At 45.5% G+C, this 18,594-nt stretch overlaps 1 protein-coding gene across 3 annotated transcripts in view; it reads right to left on the reverse strand.

Annotated features, from left to right (window-relative positions):
• The window catches only part of GSG1L (GSG1 like), a 57,180-nt gene that overhangs the window by 18,228 nt on the left and 20,358 nt on the right, over nucleotides 1-18,594 (reverse strand). For all 3 annotated transcript variants that reach the window (XM_021531205.3, XM_021531207.3, XM_021531206.3), the window contains exons 3-4: nucleotides 4,299-4,451; nucleotides 163-274 (exon numbers count right to left, since the gene is read on the reverse strand). In XM_021531205.3, coding sequence (XP_021386880.2) covers nucleotides 163-274; nucleotides 4,299-4,451 — 265 coding nt within the window. The remainder of the gene's footprint in view (nucleotides 1-162; nucleotides 275-4,298; nucleotides 4,452-18,594) is intronic.

Consider the following 18,594-nt stretch of genomic DNA (forward strand, 5'->3'; position numbering starts at 1 on the left):
CCCCCACACCTCCAAACCTGCACGGCCCTGGGGGCTCCTGCTCCTGCAGGTTTGGAGATCCACAGGGGCACCCCTGGCACTTGGAGGTGATGTGTGCAGCATCCCAACAGGCTGATGGAACAGCTGCAGAGGGGAAAGAGATGAACGTGGGGTGACACTTACCAGAAGGACCATCCATAGTCCCAGGAGTGTGGTCGCCAGTCCTCTGGCCCAAGGCTGACTGTCACTTGGAAAACTTGAGTGTACATCATGTGTGCCACCATCCCCAAGAGACCTGGGAAGCAGGGATTAGAACAGGAATTTTTGTGCCAAACGTGTTTTTTATCATTCTTGAGGGAGCTACTGCTGGAAGTGCTTTGAGAGCTCCAAAAAAGTCTTTGTTGTACTTTTATGCCTCCTGTTCTACTGTGGAGGAGGGAGCTGCATGGGCAGAGGAAAGATGTGACTGAGAGCTCATTATTTTACATCATTCTGAATTCTCAATTAAGAGAGAAGTTGAAGAAAGAAAATAATTGAAGAAAATGCTGCACAAGGAGCATCCCCACCAACCCTGCTGCTGCCAGCCAGGGCTGTGCCACCCACAGCCACCTCACAGCCCAGCACAGACAGGCCCCAGGTGAGAGAAGGAGGAGAGAGGCTTCTGCAGGCAGTGCAGCTCAGTGTGTTCATGCCACACAACCAGAGTTTGCTAGGATTTATGAATTTGAACACTCATAAAACATTTGGAAGTTGCACCAGGAAGTGAAGTGAGCTTGGTTCTCCTGATGATGTGTGGTGAGAGGACCCCATTGGGATATTTTAGGTGGTGCAGGGCTGGTGATGCTTTTGTGACACTGTTGGAGCTCACTGAGAGAACTGCAGCTGGGTGAGGATCAGCCTTTCAGTCTCTGTGAAGTTAAAGAATAAGGCTGCAGTAAGTCACAGGGTGGCCTGAGTGGCTCTGTCTTTAGCTGGCCACTGTGCTCCTTCAGTTTGAACAGAAAAAAACCCCTGAACTTTATATTTAAACAGCCCTTTGAGGAAAACCAAACCCCACTTTTCAAGCAGTGGTGGTCAGGAGCAGCTCTGAGGCTTGGAGTATTTTCTAGCTACAGTAATTTGGGATGTTCCTGCCATGGCAGGGTGATGATCCCCAAGCAGCTCTGGAAAGTGAAGGTTCAGGCTAAGGAGGTGGGGCTGGATCACTCTATCCCAAATAGTTCTTGGGCCTACAGATGTGCAGGAGCCTCTTGTGCTGCAGTGGCAATTCCAGGCACTTAGAAATACCAATATTCTGCCATGGTTGGTGCAGTGAGGTCTGTGTGCTACACTTTGACCATTCATTCACTCTTCTCTCTGACCACCTAACTTCTCCCATGATCTGGATTTCCCTTCCCCAGCACACCCAATTTTTGGCTCTTCTTTCCTTCTTACTCTCAGTACCTAAACCACTCCATTAGTCTCCCCAGAGATGTGGATGATTCAGGGCACTTCTGGGGGAGGGCAGCTGGGGAATGTTTGTGTTGTGGGCATGTTGAGCAGGACCTTCAGCAAGACAAAAGTCAGATTTGATACAGACAAGTGCAGAGGCTGAGGGAAGACGTTGTGTTACTGGGAGCTGGGGTGATTTGCTCAGCTGCCTCGTGTTGGAGTGACACACTGCAAAGATAGGAGGTGGAAAGAGCAATTCTCTCCAGGAGGAATGAGATTTGGGCAGGGTGGGTGGCCTAATGGGAGCACAGCAAAGTGCTGCACACCTTGCTTTTTATCCTGGTTGTATTTAATTTCCAGAATGCAGCGGGAACTTGCTGAACTTTTTATTTTAATCAGTGGATTTTTCTTCAGCTGACAGTTGTGCCTTGATCTTAAGCTTGGAGTTTGCTATTTCTATATGTCCTGTCAGTAATTTTTCACCCCTAATAAAATATTACAGCCTGCCCTGAGACCTGTCACAGTCACTCAGAGGCAGCAGGAGGCTTGACACAGCCAGGACGAGCCCCAGCAGGGCTGAGCTGCTCGGCTCTGTCACACAGACCTTGCTCAGGGTGTGAGCCACCTTCAGCCCTGTGCCTGTGTGGGAGGCTGAGGTGACACTCACTGGTGCAGGTGAGGAGGAGGAGGTCACCAGCAAACACTGGAAATGTTCTTTATTTTGTCTGCCTAATGGCAGGGCAGGATGGAGCTGGATCTGCACCTGGCAGGGCTGTTGCTGCTGTTATGCCACATCCAAACTAAGCAGAATAATGCAAATCATTTGTTGTGCTGCTTCATTCACTTTTGGTTTGGTCTATTTTAGCTGTGCCTTGCCAAGTTCTCCGTGGGGAAACCCTCTGGTCCTTTTTTCTGTACACTTAATGAGCTAAAATGAGCTGCCTGTACCACAAATCAACAAAAGCTCCATGCCCAGGACCATCTTTCCCCCCAGCTGGGAAAAGTTGCTTGAGGCTGGGCAGGGAGGGCACAATGCCTGTGCCCACCCAGGCTCCAGGGCAAGAGGTGTTTGCAGGTGGAAAATCCTGGTGATGTGGTGAGCTGGAGTGGTTGGCAGTGCAGAAACACTGATCATCCACAGCTGCTTTGAGATGCTGAGCCCTGCAGGACCAGAGCTGCATGGAGGTGTCAGTAATGGGAGAAATTAATGAGCTTTGGAAAGCTGGAGATGAAGGAAATTTAGAAAAGACAATATATTTTAAAGCATTTAATGGTATTTTTTTACTAGAAATGCCATTTGTGGAATATATCACATTAATTAAAATGTTTTATTATAAATATTACATGAGAGGCATATGTAAATTTTTTTGTTTGTGTAAGGTTAAGAGAGATACCAAAATTGTGATGTTGTGGCTCATAGGAACAGCAATAAGTGACCACAGTGCTGGGATATTTTTTCCTAGACTTTAGATGTTGAGCTATGAGAATGTGGAGATCTCATTGCCCTTTTATGAGGGAATTCAAGCATGAATTTAATGAGGAGTGTTATGCTCCAATGGAAAGTCCTCTTCATTACCTAATTTCTATTAAGCTGTGTCATTATAAATATGCTAAGCTTAAATAAATATAGTTTTCTTCTTTCCCCTGATATCCCTGCCATTGAAAATAACAGCTAGCAGTGTACTGGGGTTTGGGGTTTTATCCTTGTTTCAATTCCTCTATCATTTTTCCCAGTAAAATTTTGAAGTTTATATTTGGACTATCTTGGCAATGTACTTAGAAAGAGGGAAGGCCAAAATAAAAATAGAAAGTTGTGTAGGAAAGAAAACTTCATCATTCTTACAAAACTTTAAAACTGCAGTTAATGGTGAAGGGAGAGAGGAACAACATGGAAGTAATTGATTGAATGCTGAAGAAATTCACATAGTTTGATTTTGAAAATGGAACTGATTTTTTTTTTTTTTTTAAGTTCCAAATTATATCCAAAGCTGAAAAATATGCTTTGGCAATTCGTATCAGATTTTGTCACTCAGCTCTACTTCTGACCTTTCTTTCTTGTTATTATTTCACCATTTGCAGCTATCCCTGAAGATACAAAGTCATTCCCAGGATGTACACTGCCTCTTGTAATGCCTTCAGCCTGAAATGCAGCAGGATAAAATGCACTTCTATTGCAGAAATTCTTTCTGCCAGAGAGGTCCACGCAGGCGTGCTCACATGGGCACCCTGGCTGCTTGTATAAATCCTGGAAAGTGGGGGTTTTAGCCAGAAAATCTTCACAGAAGTCAAGGGGCACTTAACCACAGGGTTGGACTTATTTTAAAGAAGTGAATCCCTCAAGTTCATATGGTGAGGGGCCCCAGGTACAGCCTGAGCACGAAACCAGCCCAAAAGAGTTCTGAGAGATGTGCATGTCCCAGCCCACTCCTGGGGCTGCTCCTCAGTGCCAGGATTAGAGCCCTTTTCATTCTCCATTTTGTTAATTAACAAGATGAGCTCCTTTCTTTGGTTTTCCAGCCACCACCTACTTTCAGGATTAAAAGAGAAAAAAGACTTTTCAGCGTTCCATGTTTTTAATTTTCCTCTGGAAAATGAGTGTGATGATGCTGCAAATGGAGCTGAGGCTGGAGCTGTGGTAATGGCTGTGCGGGCTGGGGAAGGATAATTACTGCATTGCTGCTGTGAAATCAGGAATGAGGATATTCACTTCTCCCTGGCAAGAGGAGAATTTATCATGCAGTCTTTGTGCCAAAGGAACAAAAAATTACAGTGAAAAATTGCAATCGCTAAATGGGGATAAGAGAGTCTTGGAGCCTCTGGTTTTTTATTCTCTCAAAGTTGTGAAATTTTGCTTTGTGGTGGTAAAAAGGGGAAGGGGAAGTTCATACCTGAAAGCACAGTGAAGACAGCAGCAAAGGCATTTAACTTGAGCCCATCTATGACACTGCTTGAATGAAAGAGCTCGAGGCACATGAGGCTGAACCCGACGACCAACAGCATGATGTACAACACCTCGGACACCACTGAGAGCCACAGCACACCTGGGGGCAAAGAGCAGCAACCAGTCATCACCTGGGGAAGACTTTCAAGAGGTTAAAGTTGGCAAAAATTAATTAGGAAATCGGGAATATCCAGGAGTAACTGTGTATTAGGAATTTTTTGGAAAAGTTGGTTTGTTTTTGAGGTTGCCAGTTGTAATTTGTTGTTTTGTTTTTGTTTTTTTTTTTCAAATGTTTATCACATCCACTGTATATTGGGAAAAATTTCTTTACTGAAAAAGTCATTAAGCACAGTGTCTGCCCAGGGGAATGGCAGAGTCACCATCCCTGGAAGGGTTCAGAAAACAAGTAAAGGTAGCACTTCCAAATGTGGTTTTGGGGCATGGGAACATTTGCCATAAAAGGTTGGCCTTAAGGATTTTGGTGGTCTTTTCCAGCCTTAATGATTCTGTGATTCCCAGAGCTTGAACTCAGCAAACCACGGCCCAAACTCAGAAAAACAGAAAAAGCAGTGAATGAGGATGTGAAGAGTGGCAGGGTGGTTAAGACACTGCAGAAAGAACAAGCTGTTGCTTGTTCTTGTTCAGTTTGGCTACAGAACCTCTGTGGGTATGTGTGAGAACCTCTTGGCTCCTCTGAGCCAAGGCACAGCTCACAGAATTAATTTCCCCACCTGTTCCACAGTTTAGCTGAGCACAATCCACCACGCAGGGAGGTGATGGCACAGGGATGTCTGTGTGCTGGTGGGAGCTGGACAGCCTTGGATGCCTCTTTTCCACAAAGAAAATCAATTCAGCCCATGTTTTAAAATTCTTGCCACAGCCTGTTGCTGGGGGCTGTTATTAGAGCAGCCCTGCAGGATGCTGGTCTCATTCAGGGTGTTCTCACAGGGTTTGTGCCACGGGACTCGCCCAGAAACAGCCACAACTACAGCAGGCTGGGCACAGATGTTTGCAACGTGCTCAGCTGAGGAGCTGCAGATGCAAAAATGCCTGGCTCGGGTTTCCTCAGCCCCTGGGTGCAGCCCTGAGGGTCAGGGCCCTGTCTGAGCTCTGCAGGACTCGGGGCAGTGCCCAGGGCAGAGCATGGGGCAGTGTCCAGCAGGGACTGATGCACCACCAGGAGATGTCACCTTTGGGGATTCCAGCAGCACAAAACCTCCAGCAGGATCTGCTGAGTCTTTGAAAGTCACCAAGCCATGGGGTAAATTGGAGAGGATGGGAACAGATAAGATTGAGTCCCTGCCCAGTTTCCAATCGCTGTTTCAGCATGAGAATCTGCTCAAATTCTCCAGTACATTTGCTAACCTGATTGCTAGAGAATTCACCTGGAAACAATGAGCAGTGATGGAAAATTTCAGGCTAAGCAATTGAAACATGGAAAGTTAAGCATCTGAAGACAATGGCTTATATTAGAAAATGTTAGCTGTAACCATAGAGACTGCTACAGGCTTCACTTATATTAATACCTTCTCTCCTCACTGTGAGAGCACATGTGTGATAAAGCCTACAGTCCAGCTTATCAAACCAGATATGCAGTCTCACTTTTATCAAATATTTGAGTGGCCTCTTGGTGACCAGGCTGATCCCAGCTCATATTTTGTCCGGGAATTCATCTTTATAATTACATCTAATTAATATGTGCTATTCGTTGTTGCCACTGTAGTTGACCTTTTGAGTCCTTAAACCACACTACAGAGATGGCAATAAATAAAGCTTTTAATTGCTCACAGTAGCTGTGTGTGCAATATTGCATCTATCAACAGCAAACAGCTGCTTATCTCACTCCTCTAAGTCAACTTGGTATCAGGCAACTGGCACAATCTTCCAAAAAGGAAGGCAAGTGAGAGAGAGCAGAAACAGCAGGGTCTAGAAGGGATTTTGCCTCATTTTCTCAGACCAGCAGTGTCTGTGATGAGAGAATGATGGAATGATTTGAGTTTGGAAGAATCAGATGATGCAAACCTGACCCGCAAACTGAGGCAGCAGAGAGCCCTAACTAATGAGCTGTAATCCATTCAGCCCACACTTGAAATATTAATGTACAACACACCTGCCCAGGTGTTTATTGCCTCCAGTCAAGCCTTGTGGACCCCCACGGATGCTCTGTGCACACAGGGCAGTGCTGTAACAGTGTCTGCAGCTCACCACTGTGGTGTGGCCCCAACTCTGCTTCCCTGGGGAGCATCTGGGCCCGGAGAGCTGCAGCCCATGGGTGACATCAGGCTGGTGGTGCTCATGTTTAGGGCCAATTCTCTTGGATGTTTTTATCAATGACCTGGACCCTCTTAAGGAAATTTGCTCCTGGTGATCCTAAATCAGGAGGAGACCCTGAGTCCCTTGAGAATGGAGGCTCCTTAGAGAGAGATCTCAGTAGATTTGAGTGTCACCAAGCAGATGAAATCCAACAAGGACAAATGCTGGGTTCTGCTCCTGGGCCAGGGTAATCCTGGAGGTACCTACAGACAGGGAACAAGGAGCTGGGAGTGCAGCCCTGCAGGAGGGCTCTGGGGGTTTGGTTGATGGTTCTGGGGGTTTGGTGATGGCTCTGGGGGTTTGGTTGATGGTTCTGGGGATTTGGTGATGGCTCTGGGGGTTCAGGTGATGTACTCAGCTCTATATATGCACACCCTACCCTTTGCCCACCTATGACCCAGTGCCTGCAGCTGTGTGCAGTGATTTTGGAAAGAGCAGGGAGCTGGGGAGGTGCACATGTCCCTGTGGGGGCATCTGGGTTCGTGTGTCCATTGCAAGGGGACACACTCAGAGGAACAGGAAGGCTCTGGGAGCTGAGCCTGGAGGGCCTGGGGGCAGCTGGTGTCCTTTATTCTCCTAAGGAAGGAGAAAGGAGCAGGAGGGAGGTACACCTGACTGTGTGGCTTGTGTCACAGGGAGTGCTTTGGCTTCCCTTCCAAAGGGCTGGGATAAGAGTTGCTTTGCCAGCAGCATCACCTTGCAAGGAAATGATGAAAAGCTCAATGAGATGTGAGTTTTGCTCTCCTGTAAATCCTTTTTCTGATGAGACACGAAGGCTGGGTGAGTTTGCTGTGGGAGGCATAGTCAATTACTACTTTTTTTGGGGCCCTGTTCATATCTACCAAGGAACTCTCTTGTCTTATTCCGTGGTGTGACTGAATACCTGCTCTGTGCCTTTTGTTTAGTGCATCTAATGTGGGGAAAGGCAAGTCCCACATGCAGTGTTTGCATAGTTCTATGTCCTGTCCTGCTTCTCTGATTTTGAATTTCATCTGAAATAATAATACCCAGAAAATGCAACCTGTGTATGAATTTTGCATTTTCCTGTGCCTGCCTGAAGTAGAACAGTTGCTTCAGGTTATTAATTCAGGAGACAGAGTCTTTCTGTTCTGTGCTGATGGTGAAGTGATCTCCCACTGCTCCTCTCTCAACATGAGATTCATGAGGCAGTCACTTGGCATCACTTCCCTCGCAACCTCTTACAGCCTCCTTCCTGCAAAGTAGAGAGCTCCTTCTCTTGAGGGGACCTCAGTCATTCCAGGTGACAGGGAAGAAGATCTCCCGGGTATCTTTCTCTTTTCCAATCTTCTCTGCTGTCATCTTTTCTGTCTGCTTACTCCCCTCCAGCTTGTGTTCTCTGCCCCAGGGATCTGTCTGGCCTAACTCAGCTTCTATGAAAAATCTCTCCTTCAGAAGAGTCAGGACTTGGTTCACTCGAGAGTTCCACTGGATGGCCTGTAAGGGAGGAGCTGTGCTCTCATCAATCTGCAGACTCCTCTCATCTTTTGGTCTCCATCCTCTTTATGCACGTTTGTTTGTTCAGCAAGCCCACTGCTGCCTGTGCAGAGAAGGGGCTGGGGAGGAGCTCAGCTGGGATGTGCCTCTGTGCCAAGGACATTCCAATGTGACACCTCCCAGGGAAGGAGAGTCTTGGACTTTAAAGCAAAAGCAAACCCAGAGTGGTTTCAGTGGCACTCCCACACACACAAGGGCGGGTATGTGTGAGCAGCCCACCCAGCATGCAAGCACCAGGACACGATGTGTTCAGCCAATCTTTCCAGGATTCCCTGGAATAATGCAGAGGATGACAGCTGTCAAGTCCTCCTCATGCCTGCTGGGCTTTTTTTAGGTGAGAAAATCGTGCTGGGTTTGCATGTTCCCTTCTGTGCTGGCCAGGAGCTGGCAGGGACCTGTCTCGCTGTCCTGTCACTCTCTGTGGAACATCAACTTGTTGTCCTGGATCTGGCCCCATCCTGGTGGCTGAGAGGCTGCAGGAAGGTGGGCACTGTGATCTGGATGACCACTGACAACAGTACCATCAACACCTCCTGTTCTAACACACCTTTTCCTGTCGTTTTTGTCCCTGGTGCTTCTCCACCAGCCAGTCTGTCACCCCTCAGCAGTGTTGCTGACAATGACAGAGCCACTTCTGGGCACTGTGGGACACTTTGGGTCTTTGCTCCCACCCACAGATATGCTGTATGTCCCAGGTGGGATTGCTCTGAACCTCAGCACCTTAGATTGTGAGGCTTTACCTGGAGGAAAAGGGGTCACCAGCTTCAGGACAACCTCCCTGTGAAGCAAAATCCCTGAAAGTACAGGACCTGGGCTCAGCTTCTCACCCGGATTGGAGATTAAAAAGCTGGGACTTGCTGAAAGATTGCACATAAATCAACCTATATCATAGAGCTCCTGCATCAGAAGGAGCCATATCACATTTATATCATCTGATCTCATGGCAGGAAGGAGATCAGTGCAGCAGCTGGGACATTAAAGAACTTTGTGTCTCTGAGCTTTGTTGTTTCCTAAGCAATGTGTGAGAGACTGTCTTCTCCATGGAGCTCATGGTGGGAAGCACCAGTGTCACCTCCTCAAGGGCTCAGGTCCTGCAGCAGCATTGTTACAAGGAAATTCATTTCCCAGCACTCTGGAAGTGAGCGTACTCTTCATTATGGTTGAGAGAACTGTTACCCACAAGACCACTGGGGTTTTAGGCACTCAAGTAGTCCATGAGCCATCTGGCAGGACCAGTCCCTTGCCTTTGTGTCTGACAGCAGAGAGCAGCAGCATTTTGAGAGAAGATCCACAGATCTGAGTGTGTCTCTGCAAGGTGGTGATCAACTCGAGTGCATCTGCCTGCACCGAGATGGTAGAAAAGGGATACTGCAGACAGTCCTGAAGGGATGAAACTGTGGGAACCCAGGGCTTCCCTCTGGCTGCCCTGGAGGGTCTGGGACCCTGGCAGGGGTCAGGAACTGCCCTGGACAGAGCCCCCAGAGACACTGTCTGTGATCTCTGTCCATGGAAAAGAGTTTTCAATCTTACAGGATGAATTACAAGCTCTGACTGTTTGATATAAGTAATAATTAAGTGTGGCACGGGTGCAAAAGTAAAATTTTAGGATTCTAGATAAGGGGTTCAAAGGGGACAAGATGGAGGAAATTGGGTGTGTCTTGTCCTTTTTCTCCTTCTTCATGCCCTCCATGTTTCACTGTGGTGTTGGCATTTTTCTGTTGGTTCAGGCTGGGGACACACTGTCCAATGTAGGTGACAGATATTGGCACGTTATTGTAAATGCAGCCCAGGGAGTTTCTGGTATTTAATGTTTGTCACATCCCACTGAGGGCAGAGCCCCACACGCTGCCCTGCAGGACAGAGCTGGGCAGGGCAGCAGAACATGTTAGAGATAAACAGAATAAACAACCTTGAAACCAGCACAGACCAATTATGGCTTCTGCTTTGGCAGCGGGGCTGACAGACAGAGACTTTCTACAATCTCAGAATCATCAATAGCACAGATTCCGACATGAAACAAATGGAACATTTCTTCTGACAGTGGGAGAAGGAATCTTTACCTCAGCCTCCAAAGATCCTCTCAGAACCTGAAATAATTTCAGGTCAGCCCTGGCCACTGAGGAAGGCACTGTGAGTGCCACTCCCACCATGGAGCACTGAGTCAGGGAGCTCCAGTGCTGAGTTTCTGTGGAACAGGATTCTGATAAAAGTCATGGGAATTCTGCTTAGAAGAGATCGAGGCATTCAGTGAGTTCCAGATGAAGGAGCCCAAAGAACAGTGCTAATGACTTCCAGGAGGTTTGAGCTGATTTTGACTGCTTGATACCCAAAGTTCATTCCTTGCTCAAATCCACTGCCATTTCCTGACACAAAACAGCAACAGTTCACTCCATCTTTTCCATGATAGAGCTCTGGTTAAACTGAGCCATGTCAATCCTGACATGTTCTGTGCTCCTACCCCACAAAATCCCAAGATGATTCTTGTGTTGCATTATTAAAACCATTTTCGGTCTTGTTAGCAGTTTGGATTGAAACACCAAGAACTTGGATGACATCTGCATGGGATTATGTGCAGAAGATAAAGAAACATTTGCTGCTGTCTGTGGAATTCCAGAGTTCCATAATTTCAATTACTGTTGAGTTGTTGAGATTAATGAGGCCAACAAACCAGTTCTGGAGAGTTTAAATCACATCTATACCTCCTACCACCTACAGTCACATGCAGCCATGGAGTTTGGTGCACACTTGTCAAATCAGAGAAGTTGGGTTTTGGTGCCAGCTCGCTATGCCAACAGGATTTTATGGCAGATTTTGAGGTCCTATCTCCAGATGAAAGAATGAAATCCTCTTCTGGATGCTCCTTCAGGCTGGCCAGGCCATGGAAATGACTGACAAAGATCCTGTGTTGGCTCATGTTCTCAAGGAAACACTGAAGGGATGGCCAAAACAGGAATTGCTGTGTGACTTCAAAGCAGTTTGAATCCATAAACATGAGCTCTTTGCTCTTAAAGGATTTCTTCAGGGAAAATCATATTGCTATTCCTGAAGGGTGTTGCTGAGTCATGTTAACCATGTTATACCCAGCAAAGGCAGGGATTGTGTGCCTGGAAATGTCTGTCATGCATTTTGGAGAGGGGTTTGGAAATTCTCCAGCACAAAGAAACCCACAAATGAATGTATTACCTGCCATGCTGTGACTGCCTGCTGAAAACCCAGCCTTCCTGAGCAGTGCCCAAGAAGAAATGGTCTGGAATCTGCATTGATTTCTGAGGGCCCTTTCAGACAGAAAATTAGTTTCCTAATTGGGGCAGACTCACATTCAGAATGCCTCAGTGGGAATTCATCCTCCTTAGGACACCCACGGCCTCAGCCTGTGCTCCCTGTGGATCTGTGGCTGCTGCACCCCAGCCCTTCCCAGGGCACAGCTGCTCTCATGGGTCAGGGGCTGCCCGCAGCAGCCCCACCTGAGCTGCCACGCTCTGCCACGCTGTCCCCGAGCAAGGGAGCAGGCTGGACAATGCTGCAGGCAGGCAGAGAGCTCTGGCAGAGCTTTGGAGTGCCTCATAACTCAGTGTCACAGTCTGCCCTGGGAGCCAGGCTCTGTCTGGTGTGAGACACCAGCTCCCGTCACTGCTCAGTCCAGCCCTGAGCTCTCTGGCAGAGTCTGATGGGCAAGGAGAAGCTTTGGGGGCTTTTCTGCATCACTGTTCATCATATGACAAAACCCCTTCTGTCTGCTCAAAGCAGTGGAGCTGAGCAATGTGTGCTCCTAAATAAGCACTGAGATCCTCGTGCCTGGCTGAGATGAAATCAGAGTGTGGCACTTGAAGGACAAGCCAGCCCTGCCTTGTTGAGCAGCTGAGGAGACATCAGTGCCCAAGCCATGCTGTCCTGGAGAGTGTGGAACCTCCTCCCCTCCCTGCTGGCAGCTGCTCACCTGTGGGAATCCAGGGCTCCCCTCTGGCTGCCCTAAAAGGCCTGGAACCCTAGCAGGGAGTCAAGAACCCCCCTGTACAAAGCTCCAAGAGACACTGTCTCTAATCTCTATCCATGAAAAAGAGTTTTCAATCTTACAGGATAAATTACAAGCTCTAAATGTTTAATATAAGTAATAATTAAGTATAATACAAGTACAAAAGTAAAATTAAAAAATTCTAAATTAAAAGTTAAAAAAAAAAAATTAAGCATATCCTTTTTCTTCTTCTTCATCTTCTTCATACCCTCCATATTTCACTATAATATTAACATTTTTCTATTAATTTAAACTAAAACCACACTATTAAACATAAATAATAAATATTAACACATTATTATAAATATAACACAATTATTAATAATAATATAAAATATTAATAATAATATAATAATAATAATTTCTAATATATAATGTTTATAACATCCCACTAAAAAACAAAACCCCACACACTGCCCTACAAAACAAACCTGCAGCAAAACAACAAAATATATTATAAATAAACAAAAATAACCTTAAAAAACAACACGAACAAATTATAGCTTCTTCTTTAACAAAACAAAAAAACCAAAAACTTTCTACAATCTCAAAATCATCAATACCACAAATTCCAACACTAACCCAGACACTGCTGCTGCTGCCTGGGGGAGAAGGTGCTGCTCTCACCCTGTGGCTCACAGCCATTGTCCCCAGGGTCCCTGAACTGCCACAAAACACTGGAAACCACAAGAGGCTGTGAGAAGTCAGCTAGACACCCTGTGTGGGGGAAAAGAGCCCTGTCTGAGGGCCAGCCCTGGTTCTGGGGGGTGTCACCTTGCACCTGCAGTGTCATTTCTTTGTGCAAAAGCATTTCATTCTCCTCCTTCGTCTCCTTCACACTCTCCAGACAGGGACATGGGGAGCTGTGTCCCTTGCTCATGTTAGCAGCAACAAAAAGTTCTGCTCGTGTGGTCTCCTAGGCTGTTCTTGCTGTCCTTGTGTTTCTTGACTCATTGCTCTGCTTTTTCACACTTGGTGATTTTGTTGGAAATGACACCTGGGTCTCACTTAAATCTCTCTTCTTCAAGAGGGAAGAGAGGAAAAAATAAGGCAAATGGGCACACACTGAGAAATGCTGTGCACGTTGCTTTGGAAGGGCAGTAAGGCCAGCTTCATGTAAATCTCACTCTCTCTTCCAGTGCCATTTGGATGGGTTTAGTCATCTGCTCTTCTCTGCTACTCCAATAGTGGGAATTCCAAGCCAGAAATGCTGCACTGATCAATACGAAATGGTGAAAAGAATAAACCCTGAGCGTGTTGTTGTGGCTGGCAGCGGGCTGAGCGCTGCTGCTTAATGCAGAGCCACCATCTGCCCATGGCCGTGCTGCAGAGGCACAGCATGGAGCCACCAGGGACACAGCAGCTCCCCGACCCCCAGGGCCACCTGCGGCACCCAAAGCTGCCTGTGCCATCAGCTGCACCGGGCTGCAGGGCTGGATAAAGGGCTGGCACCCAGACAAAGGACTGAGCCTTGCGGAATGTGAGAAACCAGAGGAGGAATACCTGCCACTGCTGAGGGGAGAGAGGAAAAGCTGTGTTTTGGTTTTGTTTCGCTTTAGCTCTTGGTTAGTTTCTTTATTTTGGAAGGTGAGATGGAACTGTGACTCATAAAATTATTCTCTTCTATGTGATGATGACTTTTGATGGCTCTGGCATCGAGCAAATTGAATCCTGTGTATGATACTGAGCAGACTGTGGGATATCTTTGTATCCATAATCTCTTTTTCCTGGTGTAGTAATATAATGAGTAGAGCAAGACAGTGGAAAAGATGACAAAAAAATACTCTAAAAGAGAATTATCCCATGTACCTTACTAAATATATTTGGGCTCAACGTTTATCTTTGAAGACCATCAGTGCAGGGCCTGTGATGTACTTCCACCCTCAGCACTGGACTGATAAATGAATGATGTTTAGACCAGTGTTCCCCACATCCTTGGCATCCCCAATGTGAAAAACAAGACAGTTTCCTCCTTCAGTAATTATGAATTTAGCTTGAGTTCTGCTGGTAAGAATGGTTTAATCTTTGTAAGTCTAATTGCCCTTTAAAACTAACTCCAGTGATTCATAACAGATGTGTAAGAAAATACAGATAAAATACAAGTAACACATTTTTTTTTTTCCTGCACACTTAATCATAGGTCTCCTATGACAAGTGCACAGGTATTTGTCTGTGTGGGTATGGATTTACCCTATTGAAGATATATGAACTATAATGCAATAGGAAGTATTCAAGAAGAATACAGTGCCTTTTTTGGAAGGTGTACAGTTCTTTTGGGACACCAAGTTACATTTCTTTTTACTGATGCAGGTCTCTAAGTGCTCCTCTTAGAAAATTGATCCTCTTTTTTTCTCCTTAGGAACATCTACCCAGTACATTGAAAAGGAGGCTTGTTTTTTAACTTGGCTGTTACAAGTCTCATTTGTCTCTTTTCTAGCCTGAAACCTGCTTTGCATTGTCCTTCTCATCCAAACAAGTATTTACCTCTTTTTGACCATAAATGTCAGTTTTCTCTCTATGTCTTTAAATTTTATTGTCAGTGCTTTGAGCTGGGGCTGGCAGGGGAGGGATGAGAGGTTCTCACAGGGAGCTGCAGGTGGGTACATCATGAGTACTTGTGGTGGCATGGTGACTTCTTGTTTTGTTCTTTGGTTCCTACGATGATCCTAATATTTCTTTTTCATCTTAATCTCTGCAGAGCAGTGAATGAATGTTTTCATAGAAGTGTCTGTCATCGCCCAAGAACTCTATCCTGAGGGGAAAAGCTAATTCAGAACTATATATGTAAAGGTAGGATGACTCCTCATGTTCCCCACTTGGCATTTATCAACACTGATCATTATCTGCCATTTGCTCTCCGTCACTCAGTGACTGAGAAGGGTTTGTGCATGCTTCAGAGCCTGCAGTGTGTCCAGGGCTTTGCAGGCTCTCAAGCTTCAGTTGTCCTTTTCGCTGAACATTTTAATGTATTTTGAGTAGCTCTTGCTTTTCTTGAGTTTCCTTCTTCACAACTCCTAAAAACAATTTTATTGCTTCTGAAGGAAGCTGAATCTGCCATACAAGAGATCTCTTAATAACATTTTGAATCAAGTGTAGGGGTAAGTCAAGAATAACATGCTTTCCACTAATTTCTCCATGCTCATATCCAGATTTTGCCTCTACATCATACATAACATTTCTTGGTCTGTGTGTGGTGTTTTAGAGAGCTCCTGCTATTTTTTTTTGTGCCCTTACACCTTCTCTGCTCTCAGGTTTAACCCTGCTGTCTCTGAAGCTGTCCCAAGGGGTGATCACTAACATAATTCTGCATTTTTTATCTGAACATGGAATCTATCCACAGAGATTGTGTTGCTCATTAATGACATTACCTTGTTATTCTGATTCAGCATTAGTACATGACATCTGCTTTGTCTTTCCGTGTAATCAGCAACAAGACGTTATTGTCCCTCTAATTATCTTTCTCCCATCAAATTTCTGCTACACCTATTATGTCAGGATCCATTAAAATCAGGCATCTAGTTTTTCTATTCTCATTAATTGCAGTTGGAGTGCTGGTTTAGGAGCATGTACAGAACTGGTTAAGCTTTCTCTTTTTTCTGTTCTGTGTTTAGGTGAGATTTGATTTGTTTACTTGCTGTTTTCCATGTGCTACTTTAGCTCTGCCAGCCACTTTTTAGGCAATGCAGAATTGTTATTGCTTCATCTCTCCAGGATGCAGCATCACAGGCTGTGTAGAGGACGTGCAGGAAGCATCTCCTACCTCTGCCAGGACAGTCTCATTTAAAAAGCTGCCCTGTAAGATTTTGGGCTGTTCAATGTTCATTAGCCATTAGAATTTTCCTTCTGCAGGGTTTTGCCTTGCCTCAGCCTCTGTGGTCTCTGAAAAGCCTGGTTTATTTGATGTGTGTGAGTTGATCAGTAGGTAGGAAACAGTGCAATGCAGGCAGCTGCTGATGGCCTGCTGCATTGTGGCACAATTCCATGTGGGAATTGTTCCACAAAATCAGGTACCACAGAGCACTGGGGCAACCTGGCCAGGCTGTACCACACCTGTGAGGAGCCTGCCCTGGGAATCCTGCCCTATGTCTGTGTGGCCATCTCAAAGCTTTGAGCTGACATTTGAGCCTGTTCCTGCAGCACTTCCCCACAGAGCTCTCAGGCCAGAGCCCCTCTTCTCCAGCTCTGGGCACTCCAGGTGCTTGCAAAGCCTCCACCAGCACCATCCCAGAAACTGCTGGGGCCACCACATTTCCTGCAAAGCCCTGCTCTTCTCCAGCAACATGCTTCCAGCACAAGTGCTGCTCCAGCTGATTTCTCTTGCCCAAGGAGCTGGGCTGGGCTCACCCTCTGGCTGAGAGCTGGCAGTGATGCATCCAGGGAAGGATGCAGGAGCTGGAATCCCCACACAGCAGGGGGAGGAACACATGTGGGTGTGTCCAGCTGTGGTGTTGTGGTGTCACTGAAGCCATTTATCTGATCATTTGTGGGACCTTTTGCATTGTGGTGTTGTGTTGCAATTTTTGGTCTTCCGTGGCCTCTTGGGATTTTTCTTGGGCACAGATTTGAGGTCATGGGAATGGGATGACAGAAGGTGCCATGGGAGGAGGAATGTGGTGAGGAATGTGCCAGCCTCAGTGTCCTGGTGAGGCACCATAACAGGGACAGAAATGTCCCTTACTGAACAAAATCCCCCTTTTCTTCCTCAGGCAGCAAAATATTCAGCAGCAACAAAACTTTGGTTAAGTTTTGTGGAGAATATCCCAGAAGAAATGGAGAATTGAAATATCAGGTCCAGCCTACTTTGACAGCTCCCTTCCAACTCCTTTTGGAAATATTTGCTGTCTTACTGCTCATGTCTGTAGTGAAAATTAGAGCACTTCGTGGGCCCCAACATCTGCTCAGTGAGAGCCCATTAAAAGTCCTGGCCACTGTAACCAGCTATTGCTCTATCATTTTTATCAATAGCAAATGTAAACTCTCATAGGAAAATGTTTTTTTTTTTTAGTTAATATCTACCATCATGAAGCTGATTTTGCTAAGCAGCTTTGGCACTAAGAACCAGCAACAGCTAATAAATTCAATGTTAGGCTTATGAGGTTCTGACAGATTGCTGGCAGCTGCCTTAAATGCAGGAAAAAGCTCTCCTAGTGTGGGTTGGAAATGCTTATTTATACCATACTGTGGGTCTGTTTGCCCCAAATTTTGCTGCCTCCTTTTAGTAGATGTCATTGGTGAGATATATGACAAGGGTACAATAACTGATCAGAGATACATTTTCCAGCTACACCAGAGATCAGCACTAAAGCATAAAGATAGGAAGCTTGGCCATAAACTATTAGATTTTTACTGTAAGAATTTTCATTTATGAATGCAAGGTTTGTCATAAGGATGTGACTAGACCTCATCATGGATGGTTTTATTTACTGTGAGTTCTATGATAGTTCTTTTTCTATATCAGAGGGTTTTAAATAATCTGCAGGAGTTTAACACCACCTTGCTGTTAATTGGAGGTGGACCCAAGCAAAGATGGGCTGTGCAACTACACTGAGTGTGCTCTTAACATGGCTTAAAAGTTGTGTCTTAAAAGTGAAATATGATGTGCTCAGAAGAAGGCTTGGGCTTCAGGAGCCTCTGTTTAGCTTTGAAGTTGGTCAGACAGGGATCCTCTTTGCACCAGGAAAAAAGGAAAACTTTGGGAAACCTGAGTGCTCAGCAGCAGTAATGGAGCTTGTATTGCAGAGACACTTCAGATAAACAACCACTTTTTGGTGGTAAGTGATGCTAAGAATATGTACAGCAAGTGAATAAGCTGCAGTCTCATTGTGAAGCTAAGTTTAGTCCCAAATTTTCCAGTTACACAATTGCCTGTGAAAACCACAATGTTTGAACTAAACCCAAATTTGCTATTTGCTGTATTTCATCCTTTCTCATTGACTTGAACTGGCTGGAACTGAGTAGTTGATAAGCCTCTGCTCATTAAAGTCAATGCTGAGTGAGGGGATGAAGAAATTGAAGGAATGGGAAGTTCCTTCTAACTGGAAAAGAGCAGATTAAGTCAAGACATTAAAGAATTGTTCAGTGAAGGTAAATCAGGCATCAATTTTCTCTTCACATGTGGTGAAAGTAGCTCTGGAGAATACAAGACTGATGGTGAAAATTCCAGATTAACCATGTTGCAGTGTCCAACTTGATGTACAGTTGTGAGATTTATCCTGGTTTTGTTTATGGGTCTGATGGTCAGCACTTTCCATCTCTGACAAAACATTGCTCTCTCTTTCTGTCAATATGCCTTACAACTCCATGGAAAGTCTTCTGAAATAGATAGAATTTTCTTTATAACACTACACAGAAAGAGCCTTCCTTCCTCAAAAAAGAAAAATAGAATAATCTAGAAATATACACT

Source organism: Lonchura striata, chromosome 16, assembly GCF_046129695.1.
Source record: "Lonchura striata isolate bLonStr1 chromosome 16, bLonStr1.mat, whole genome shotgun sequence".
Lineage (NCBI taxonomy): Eukaryota > Metazoa > Chordata > Aves > Passeriformes > Estrildidae > Lonchura > Lonchura striata.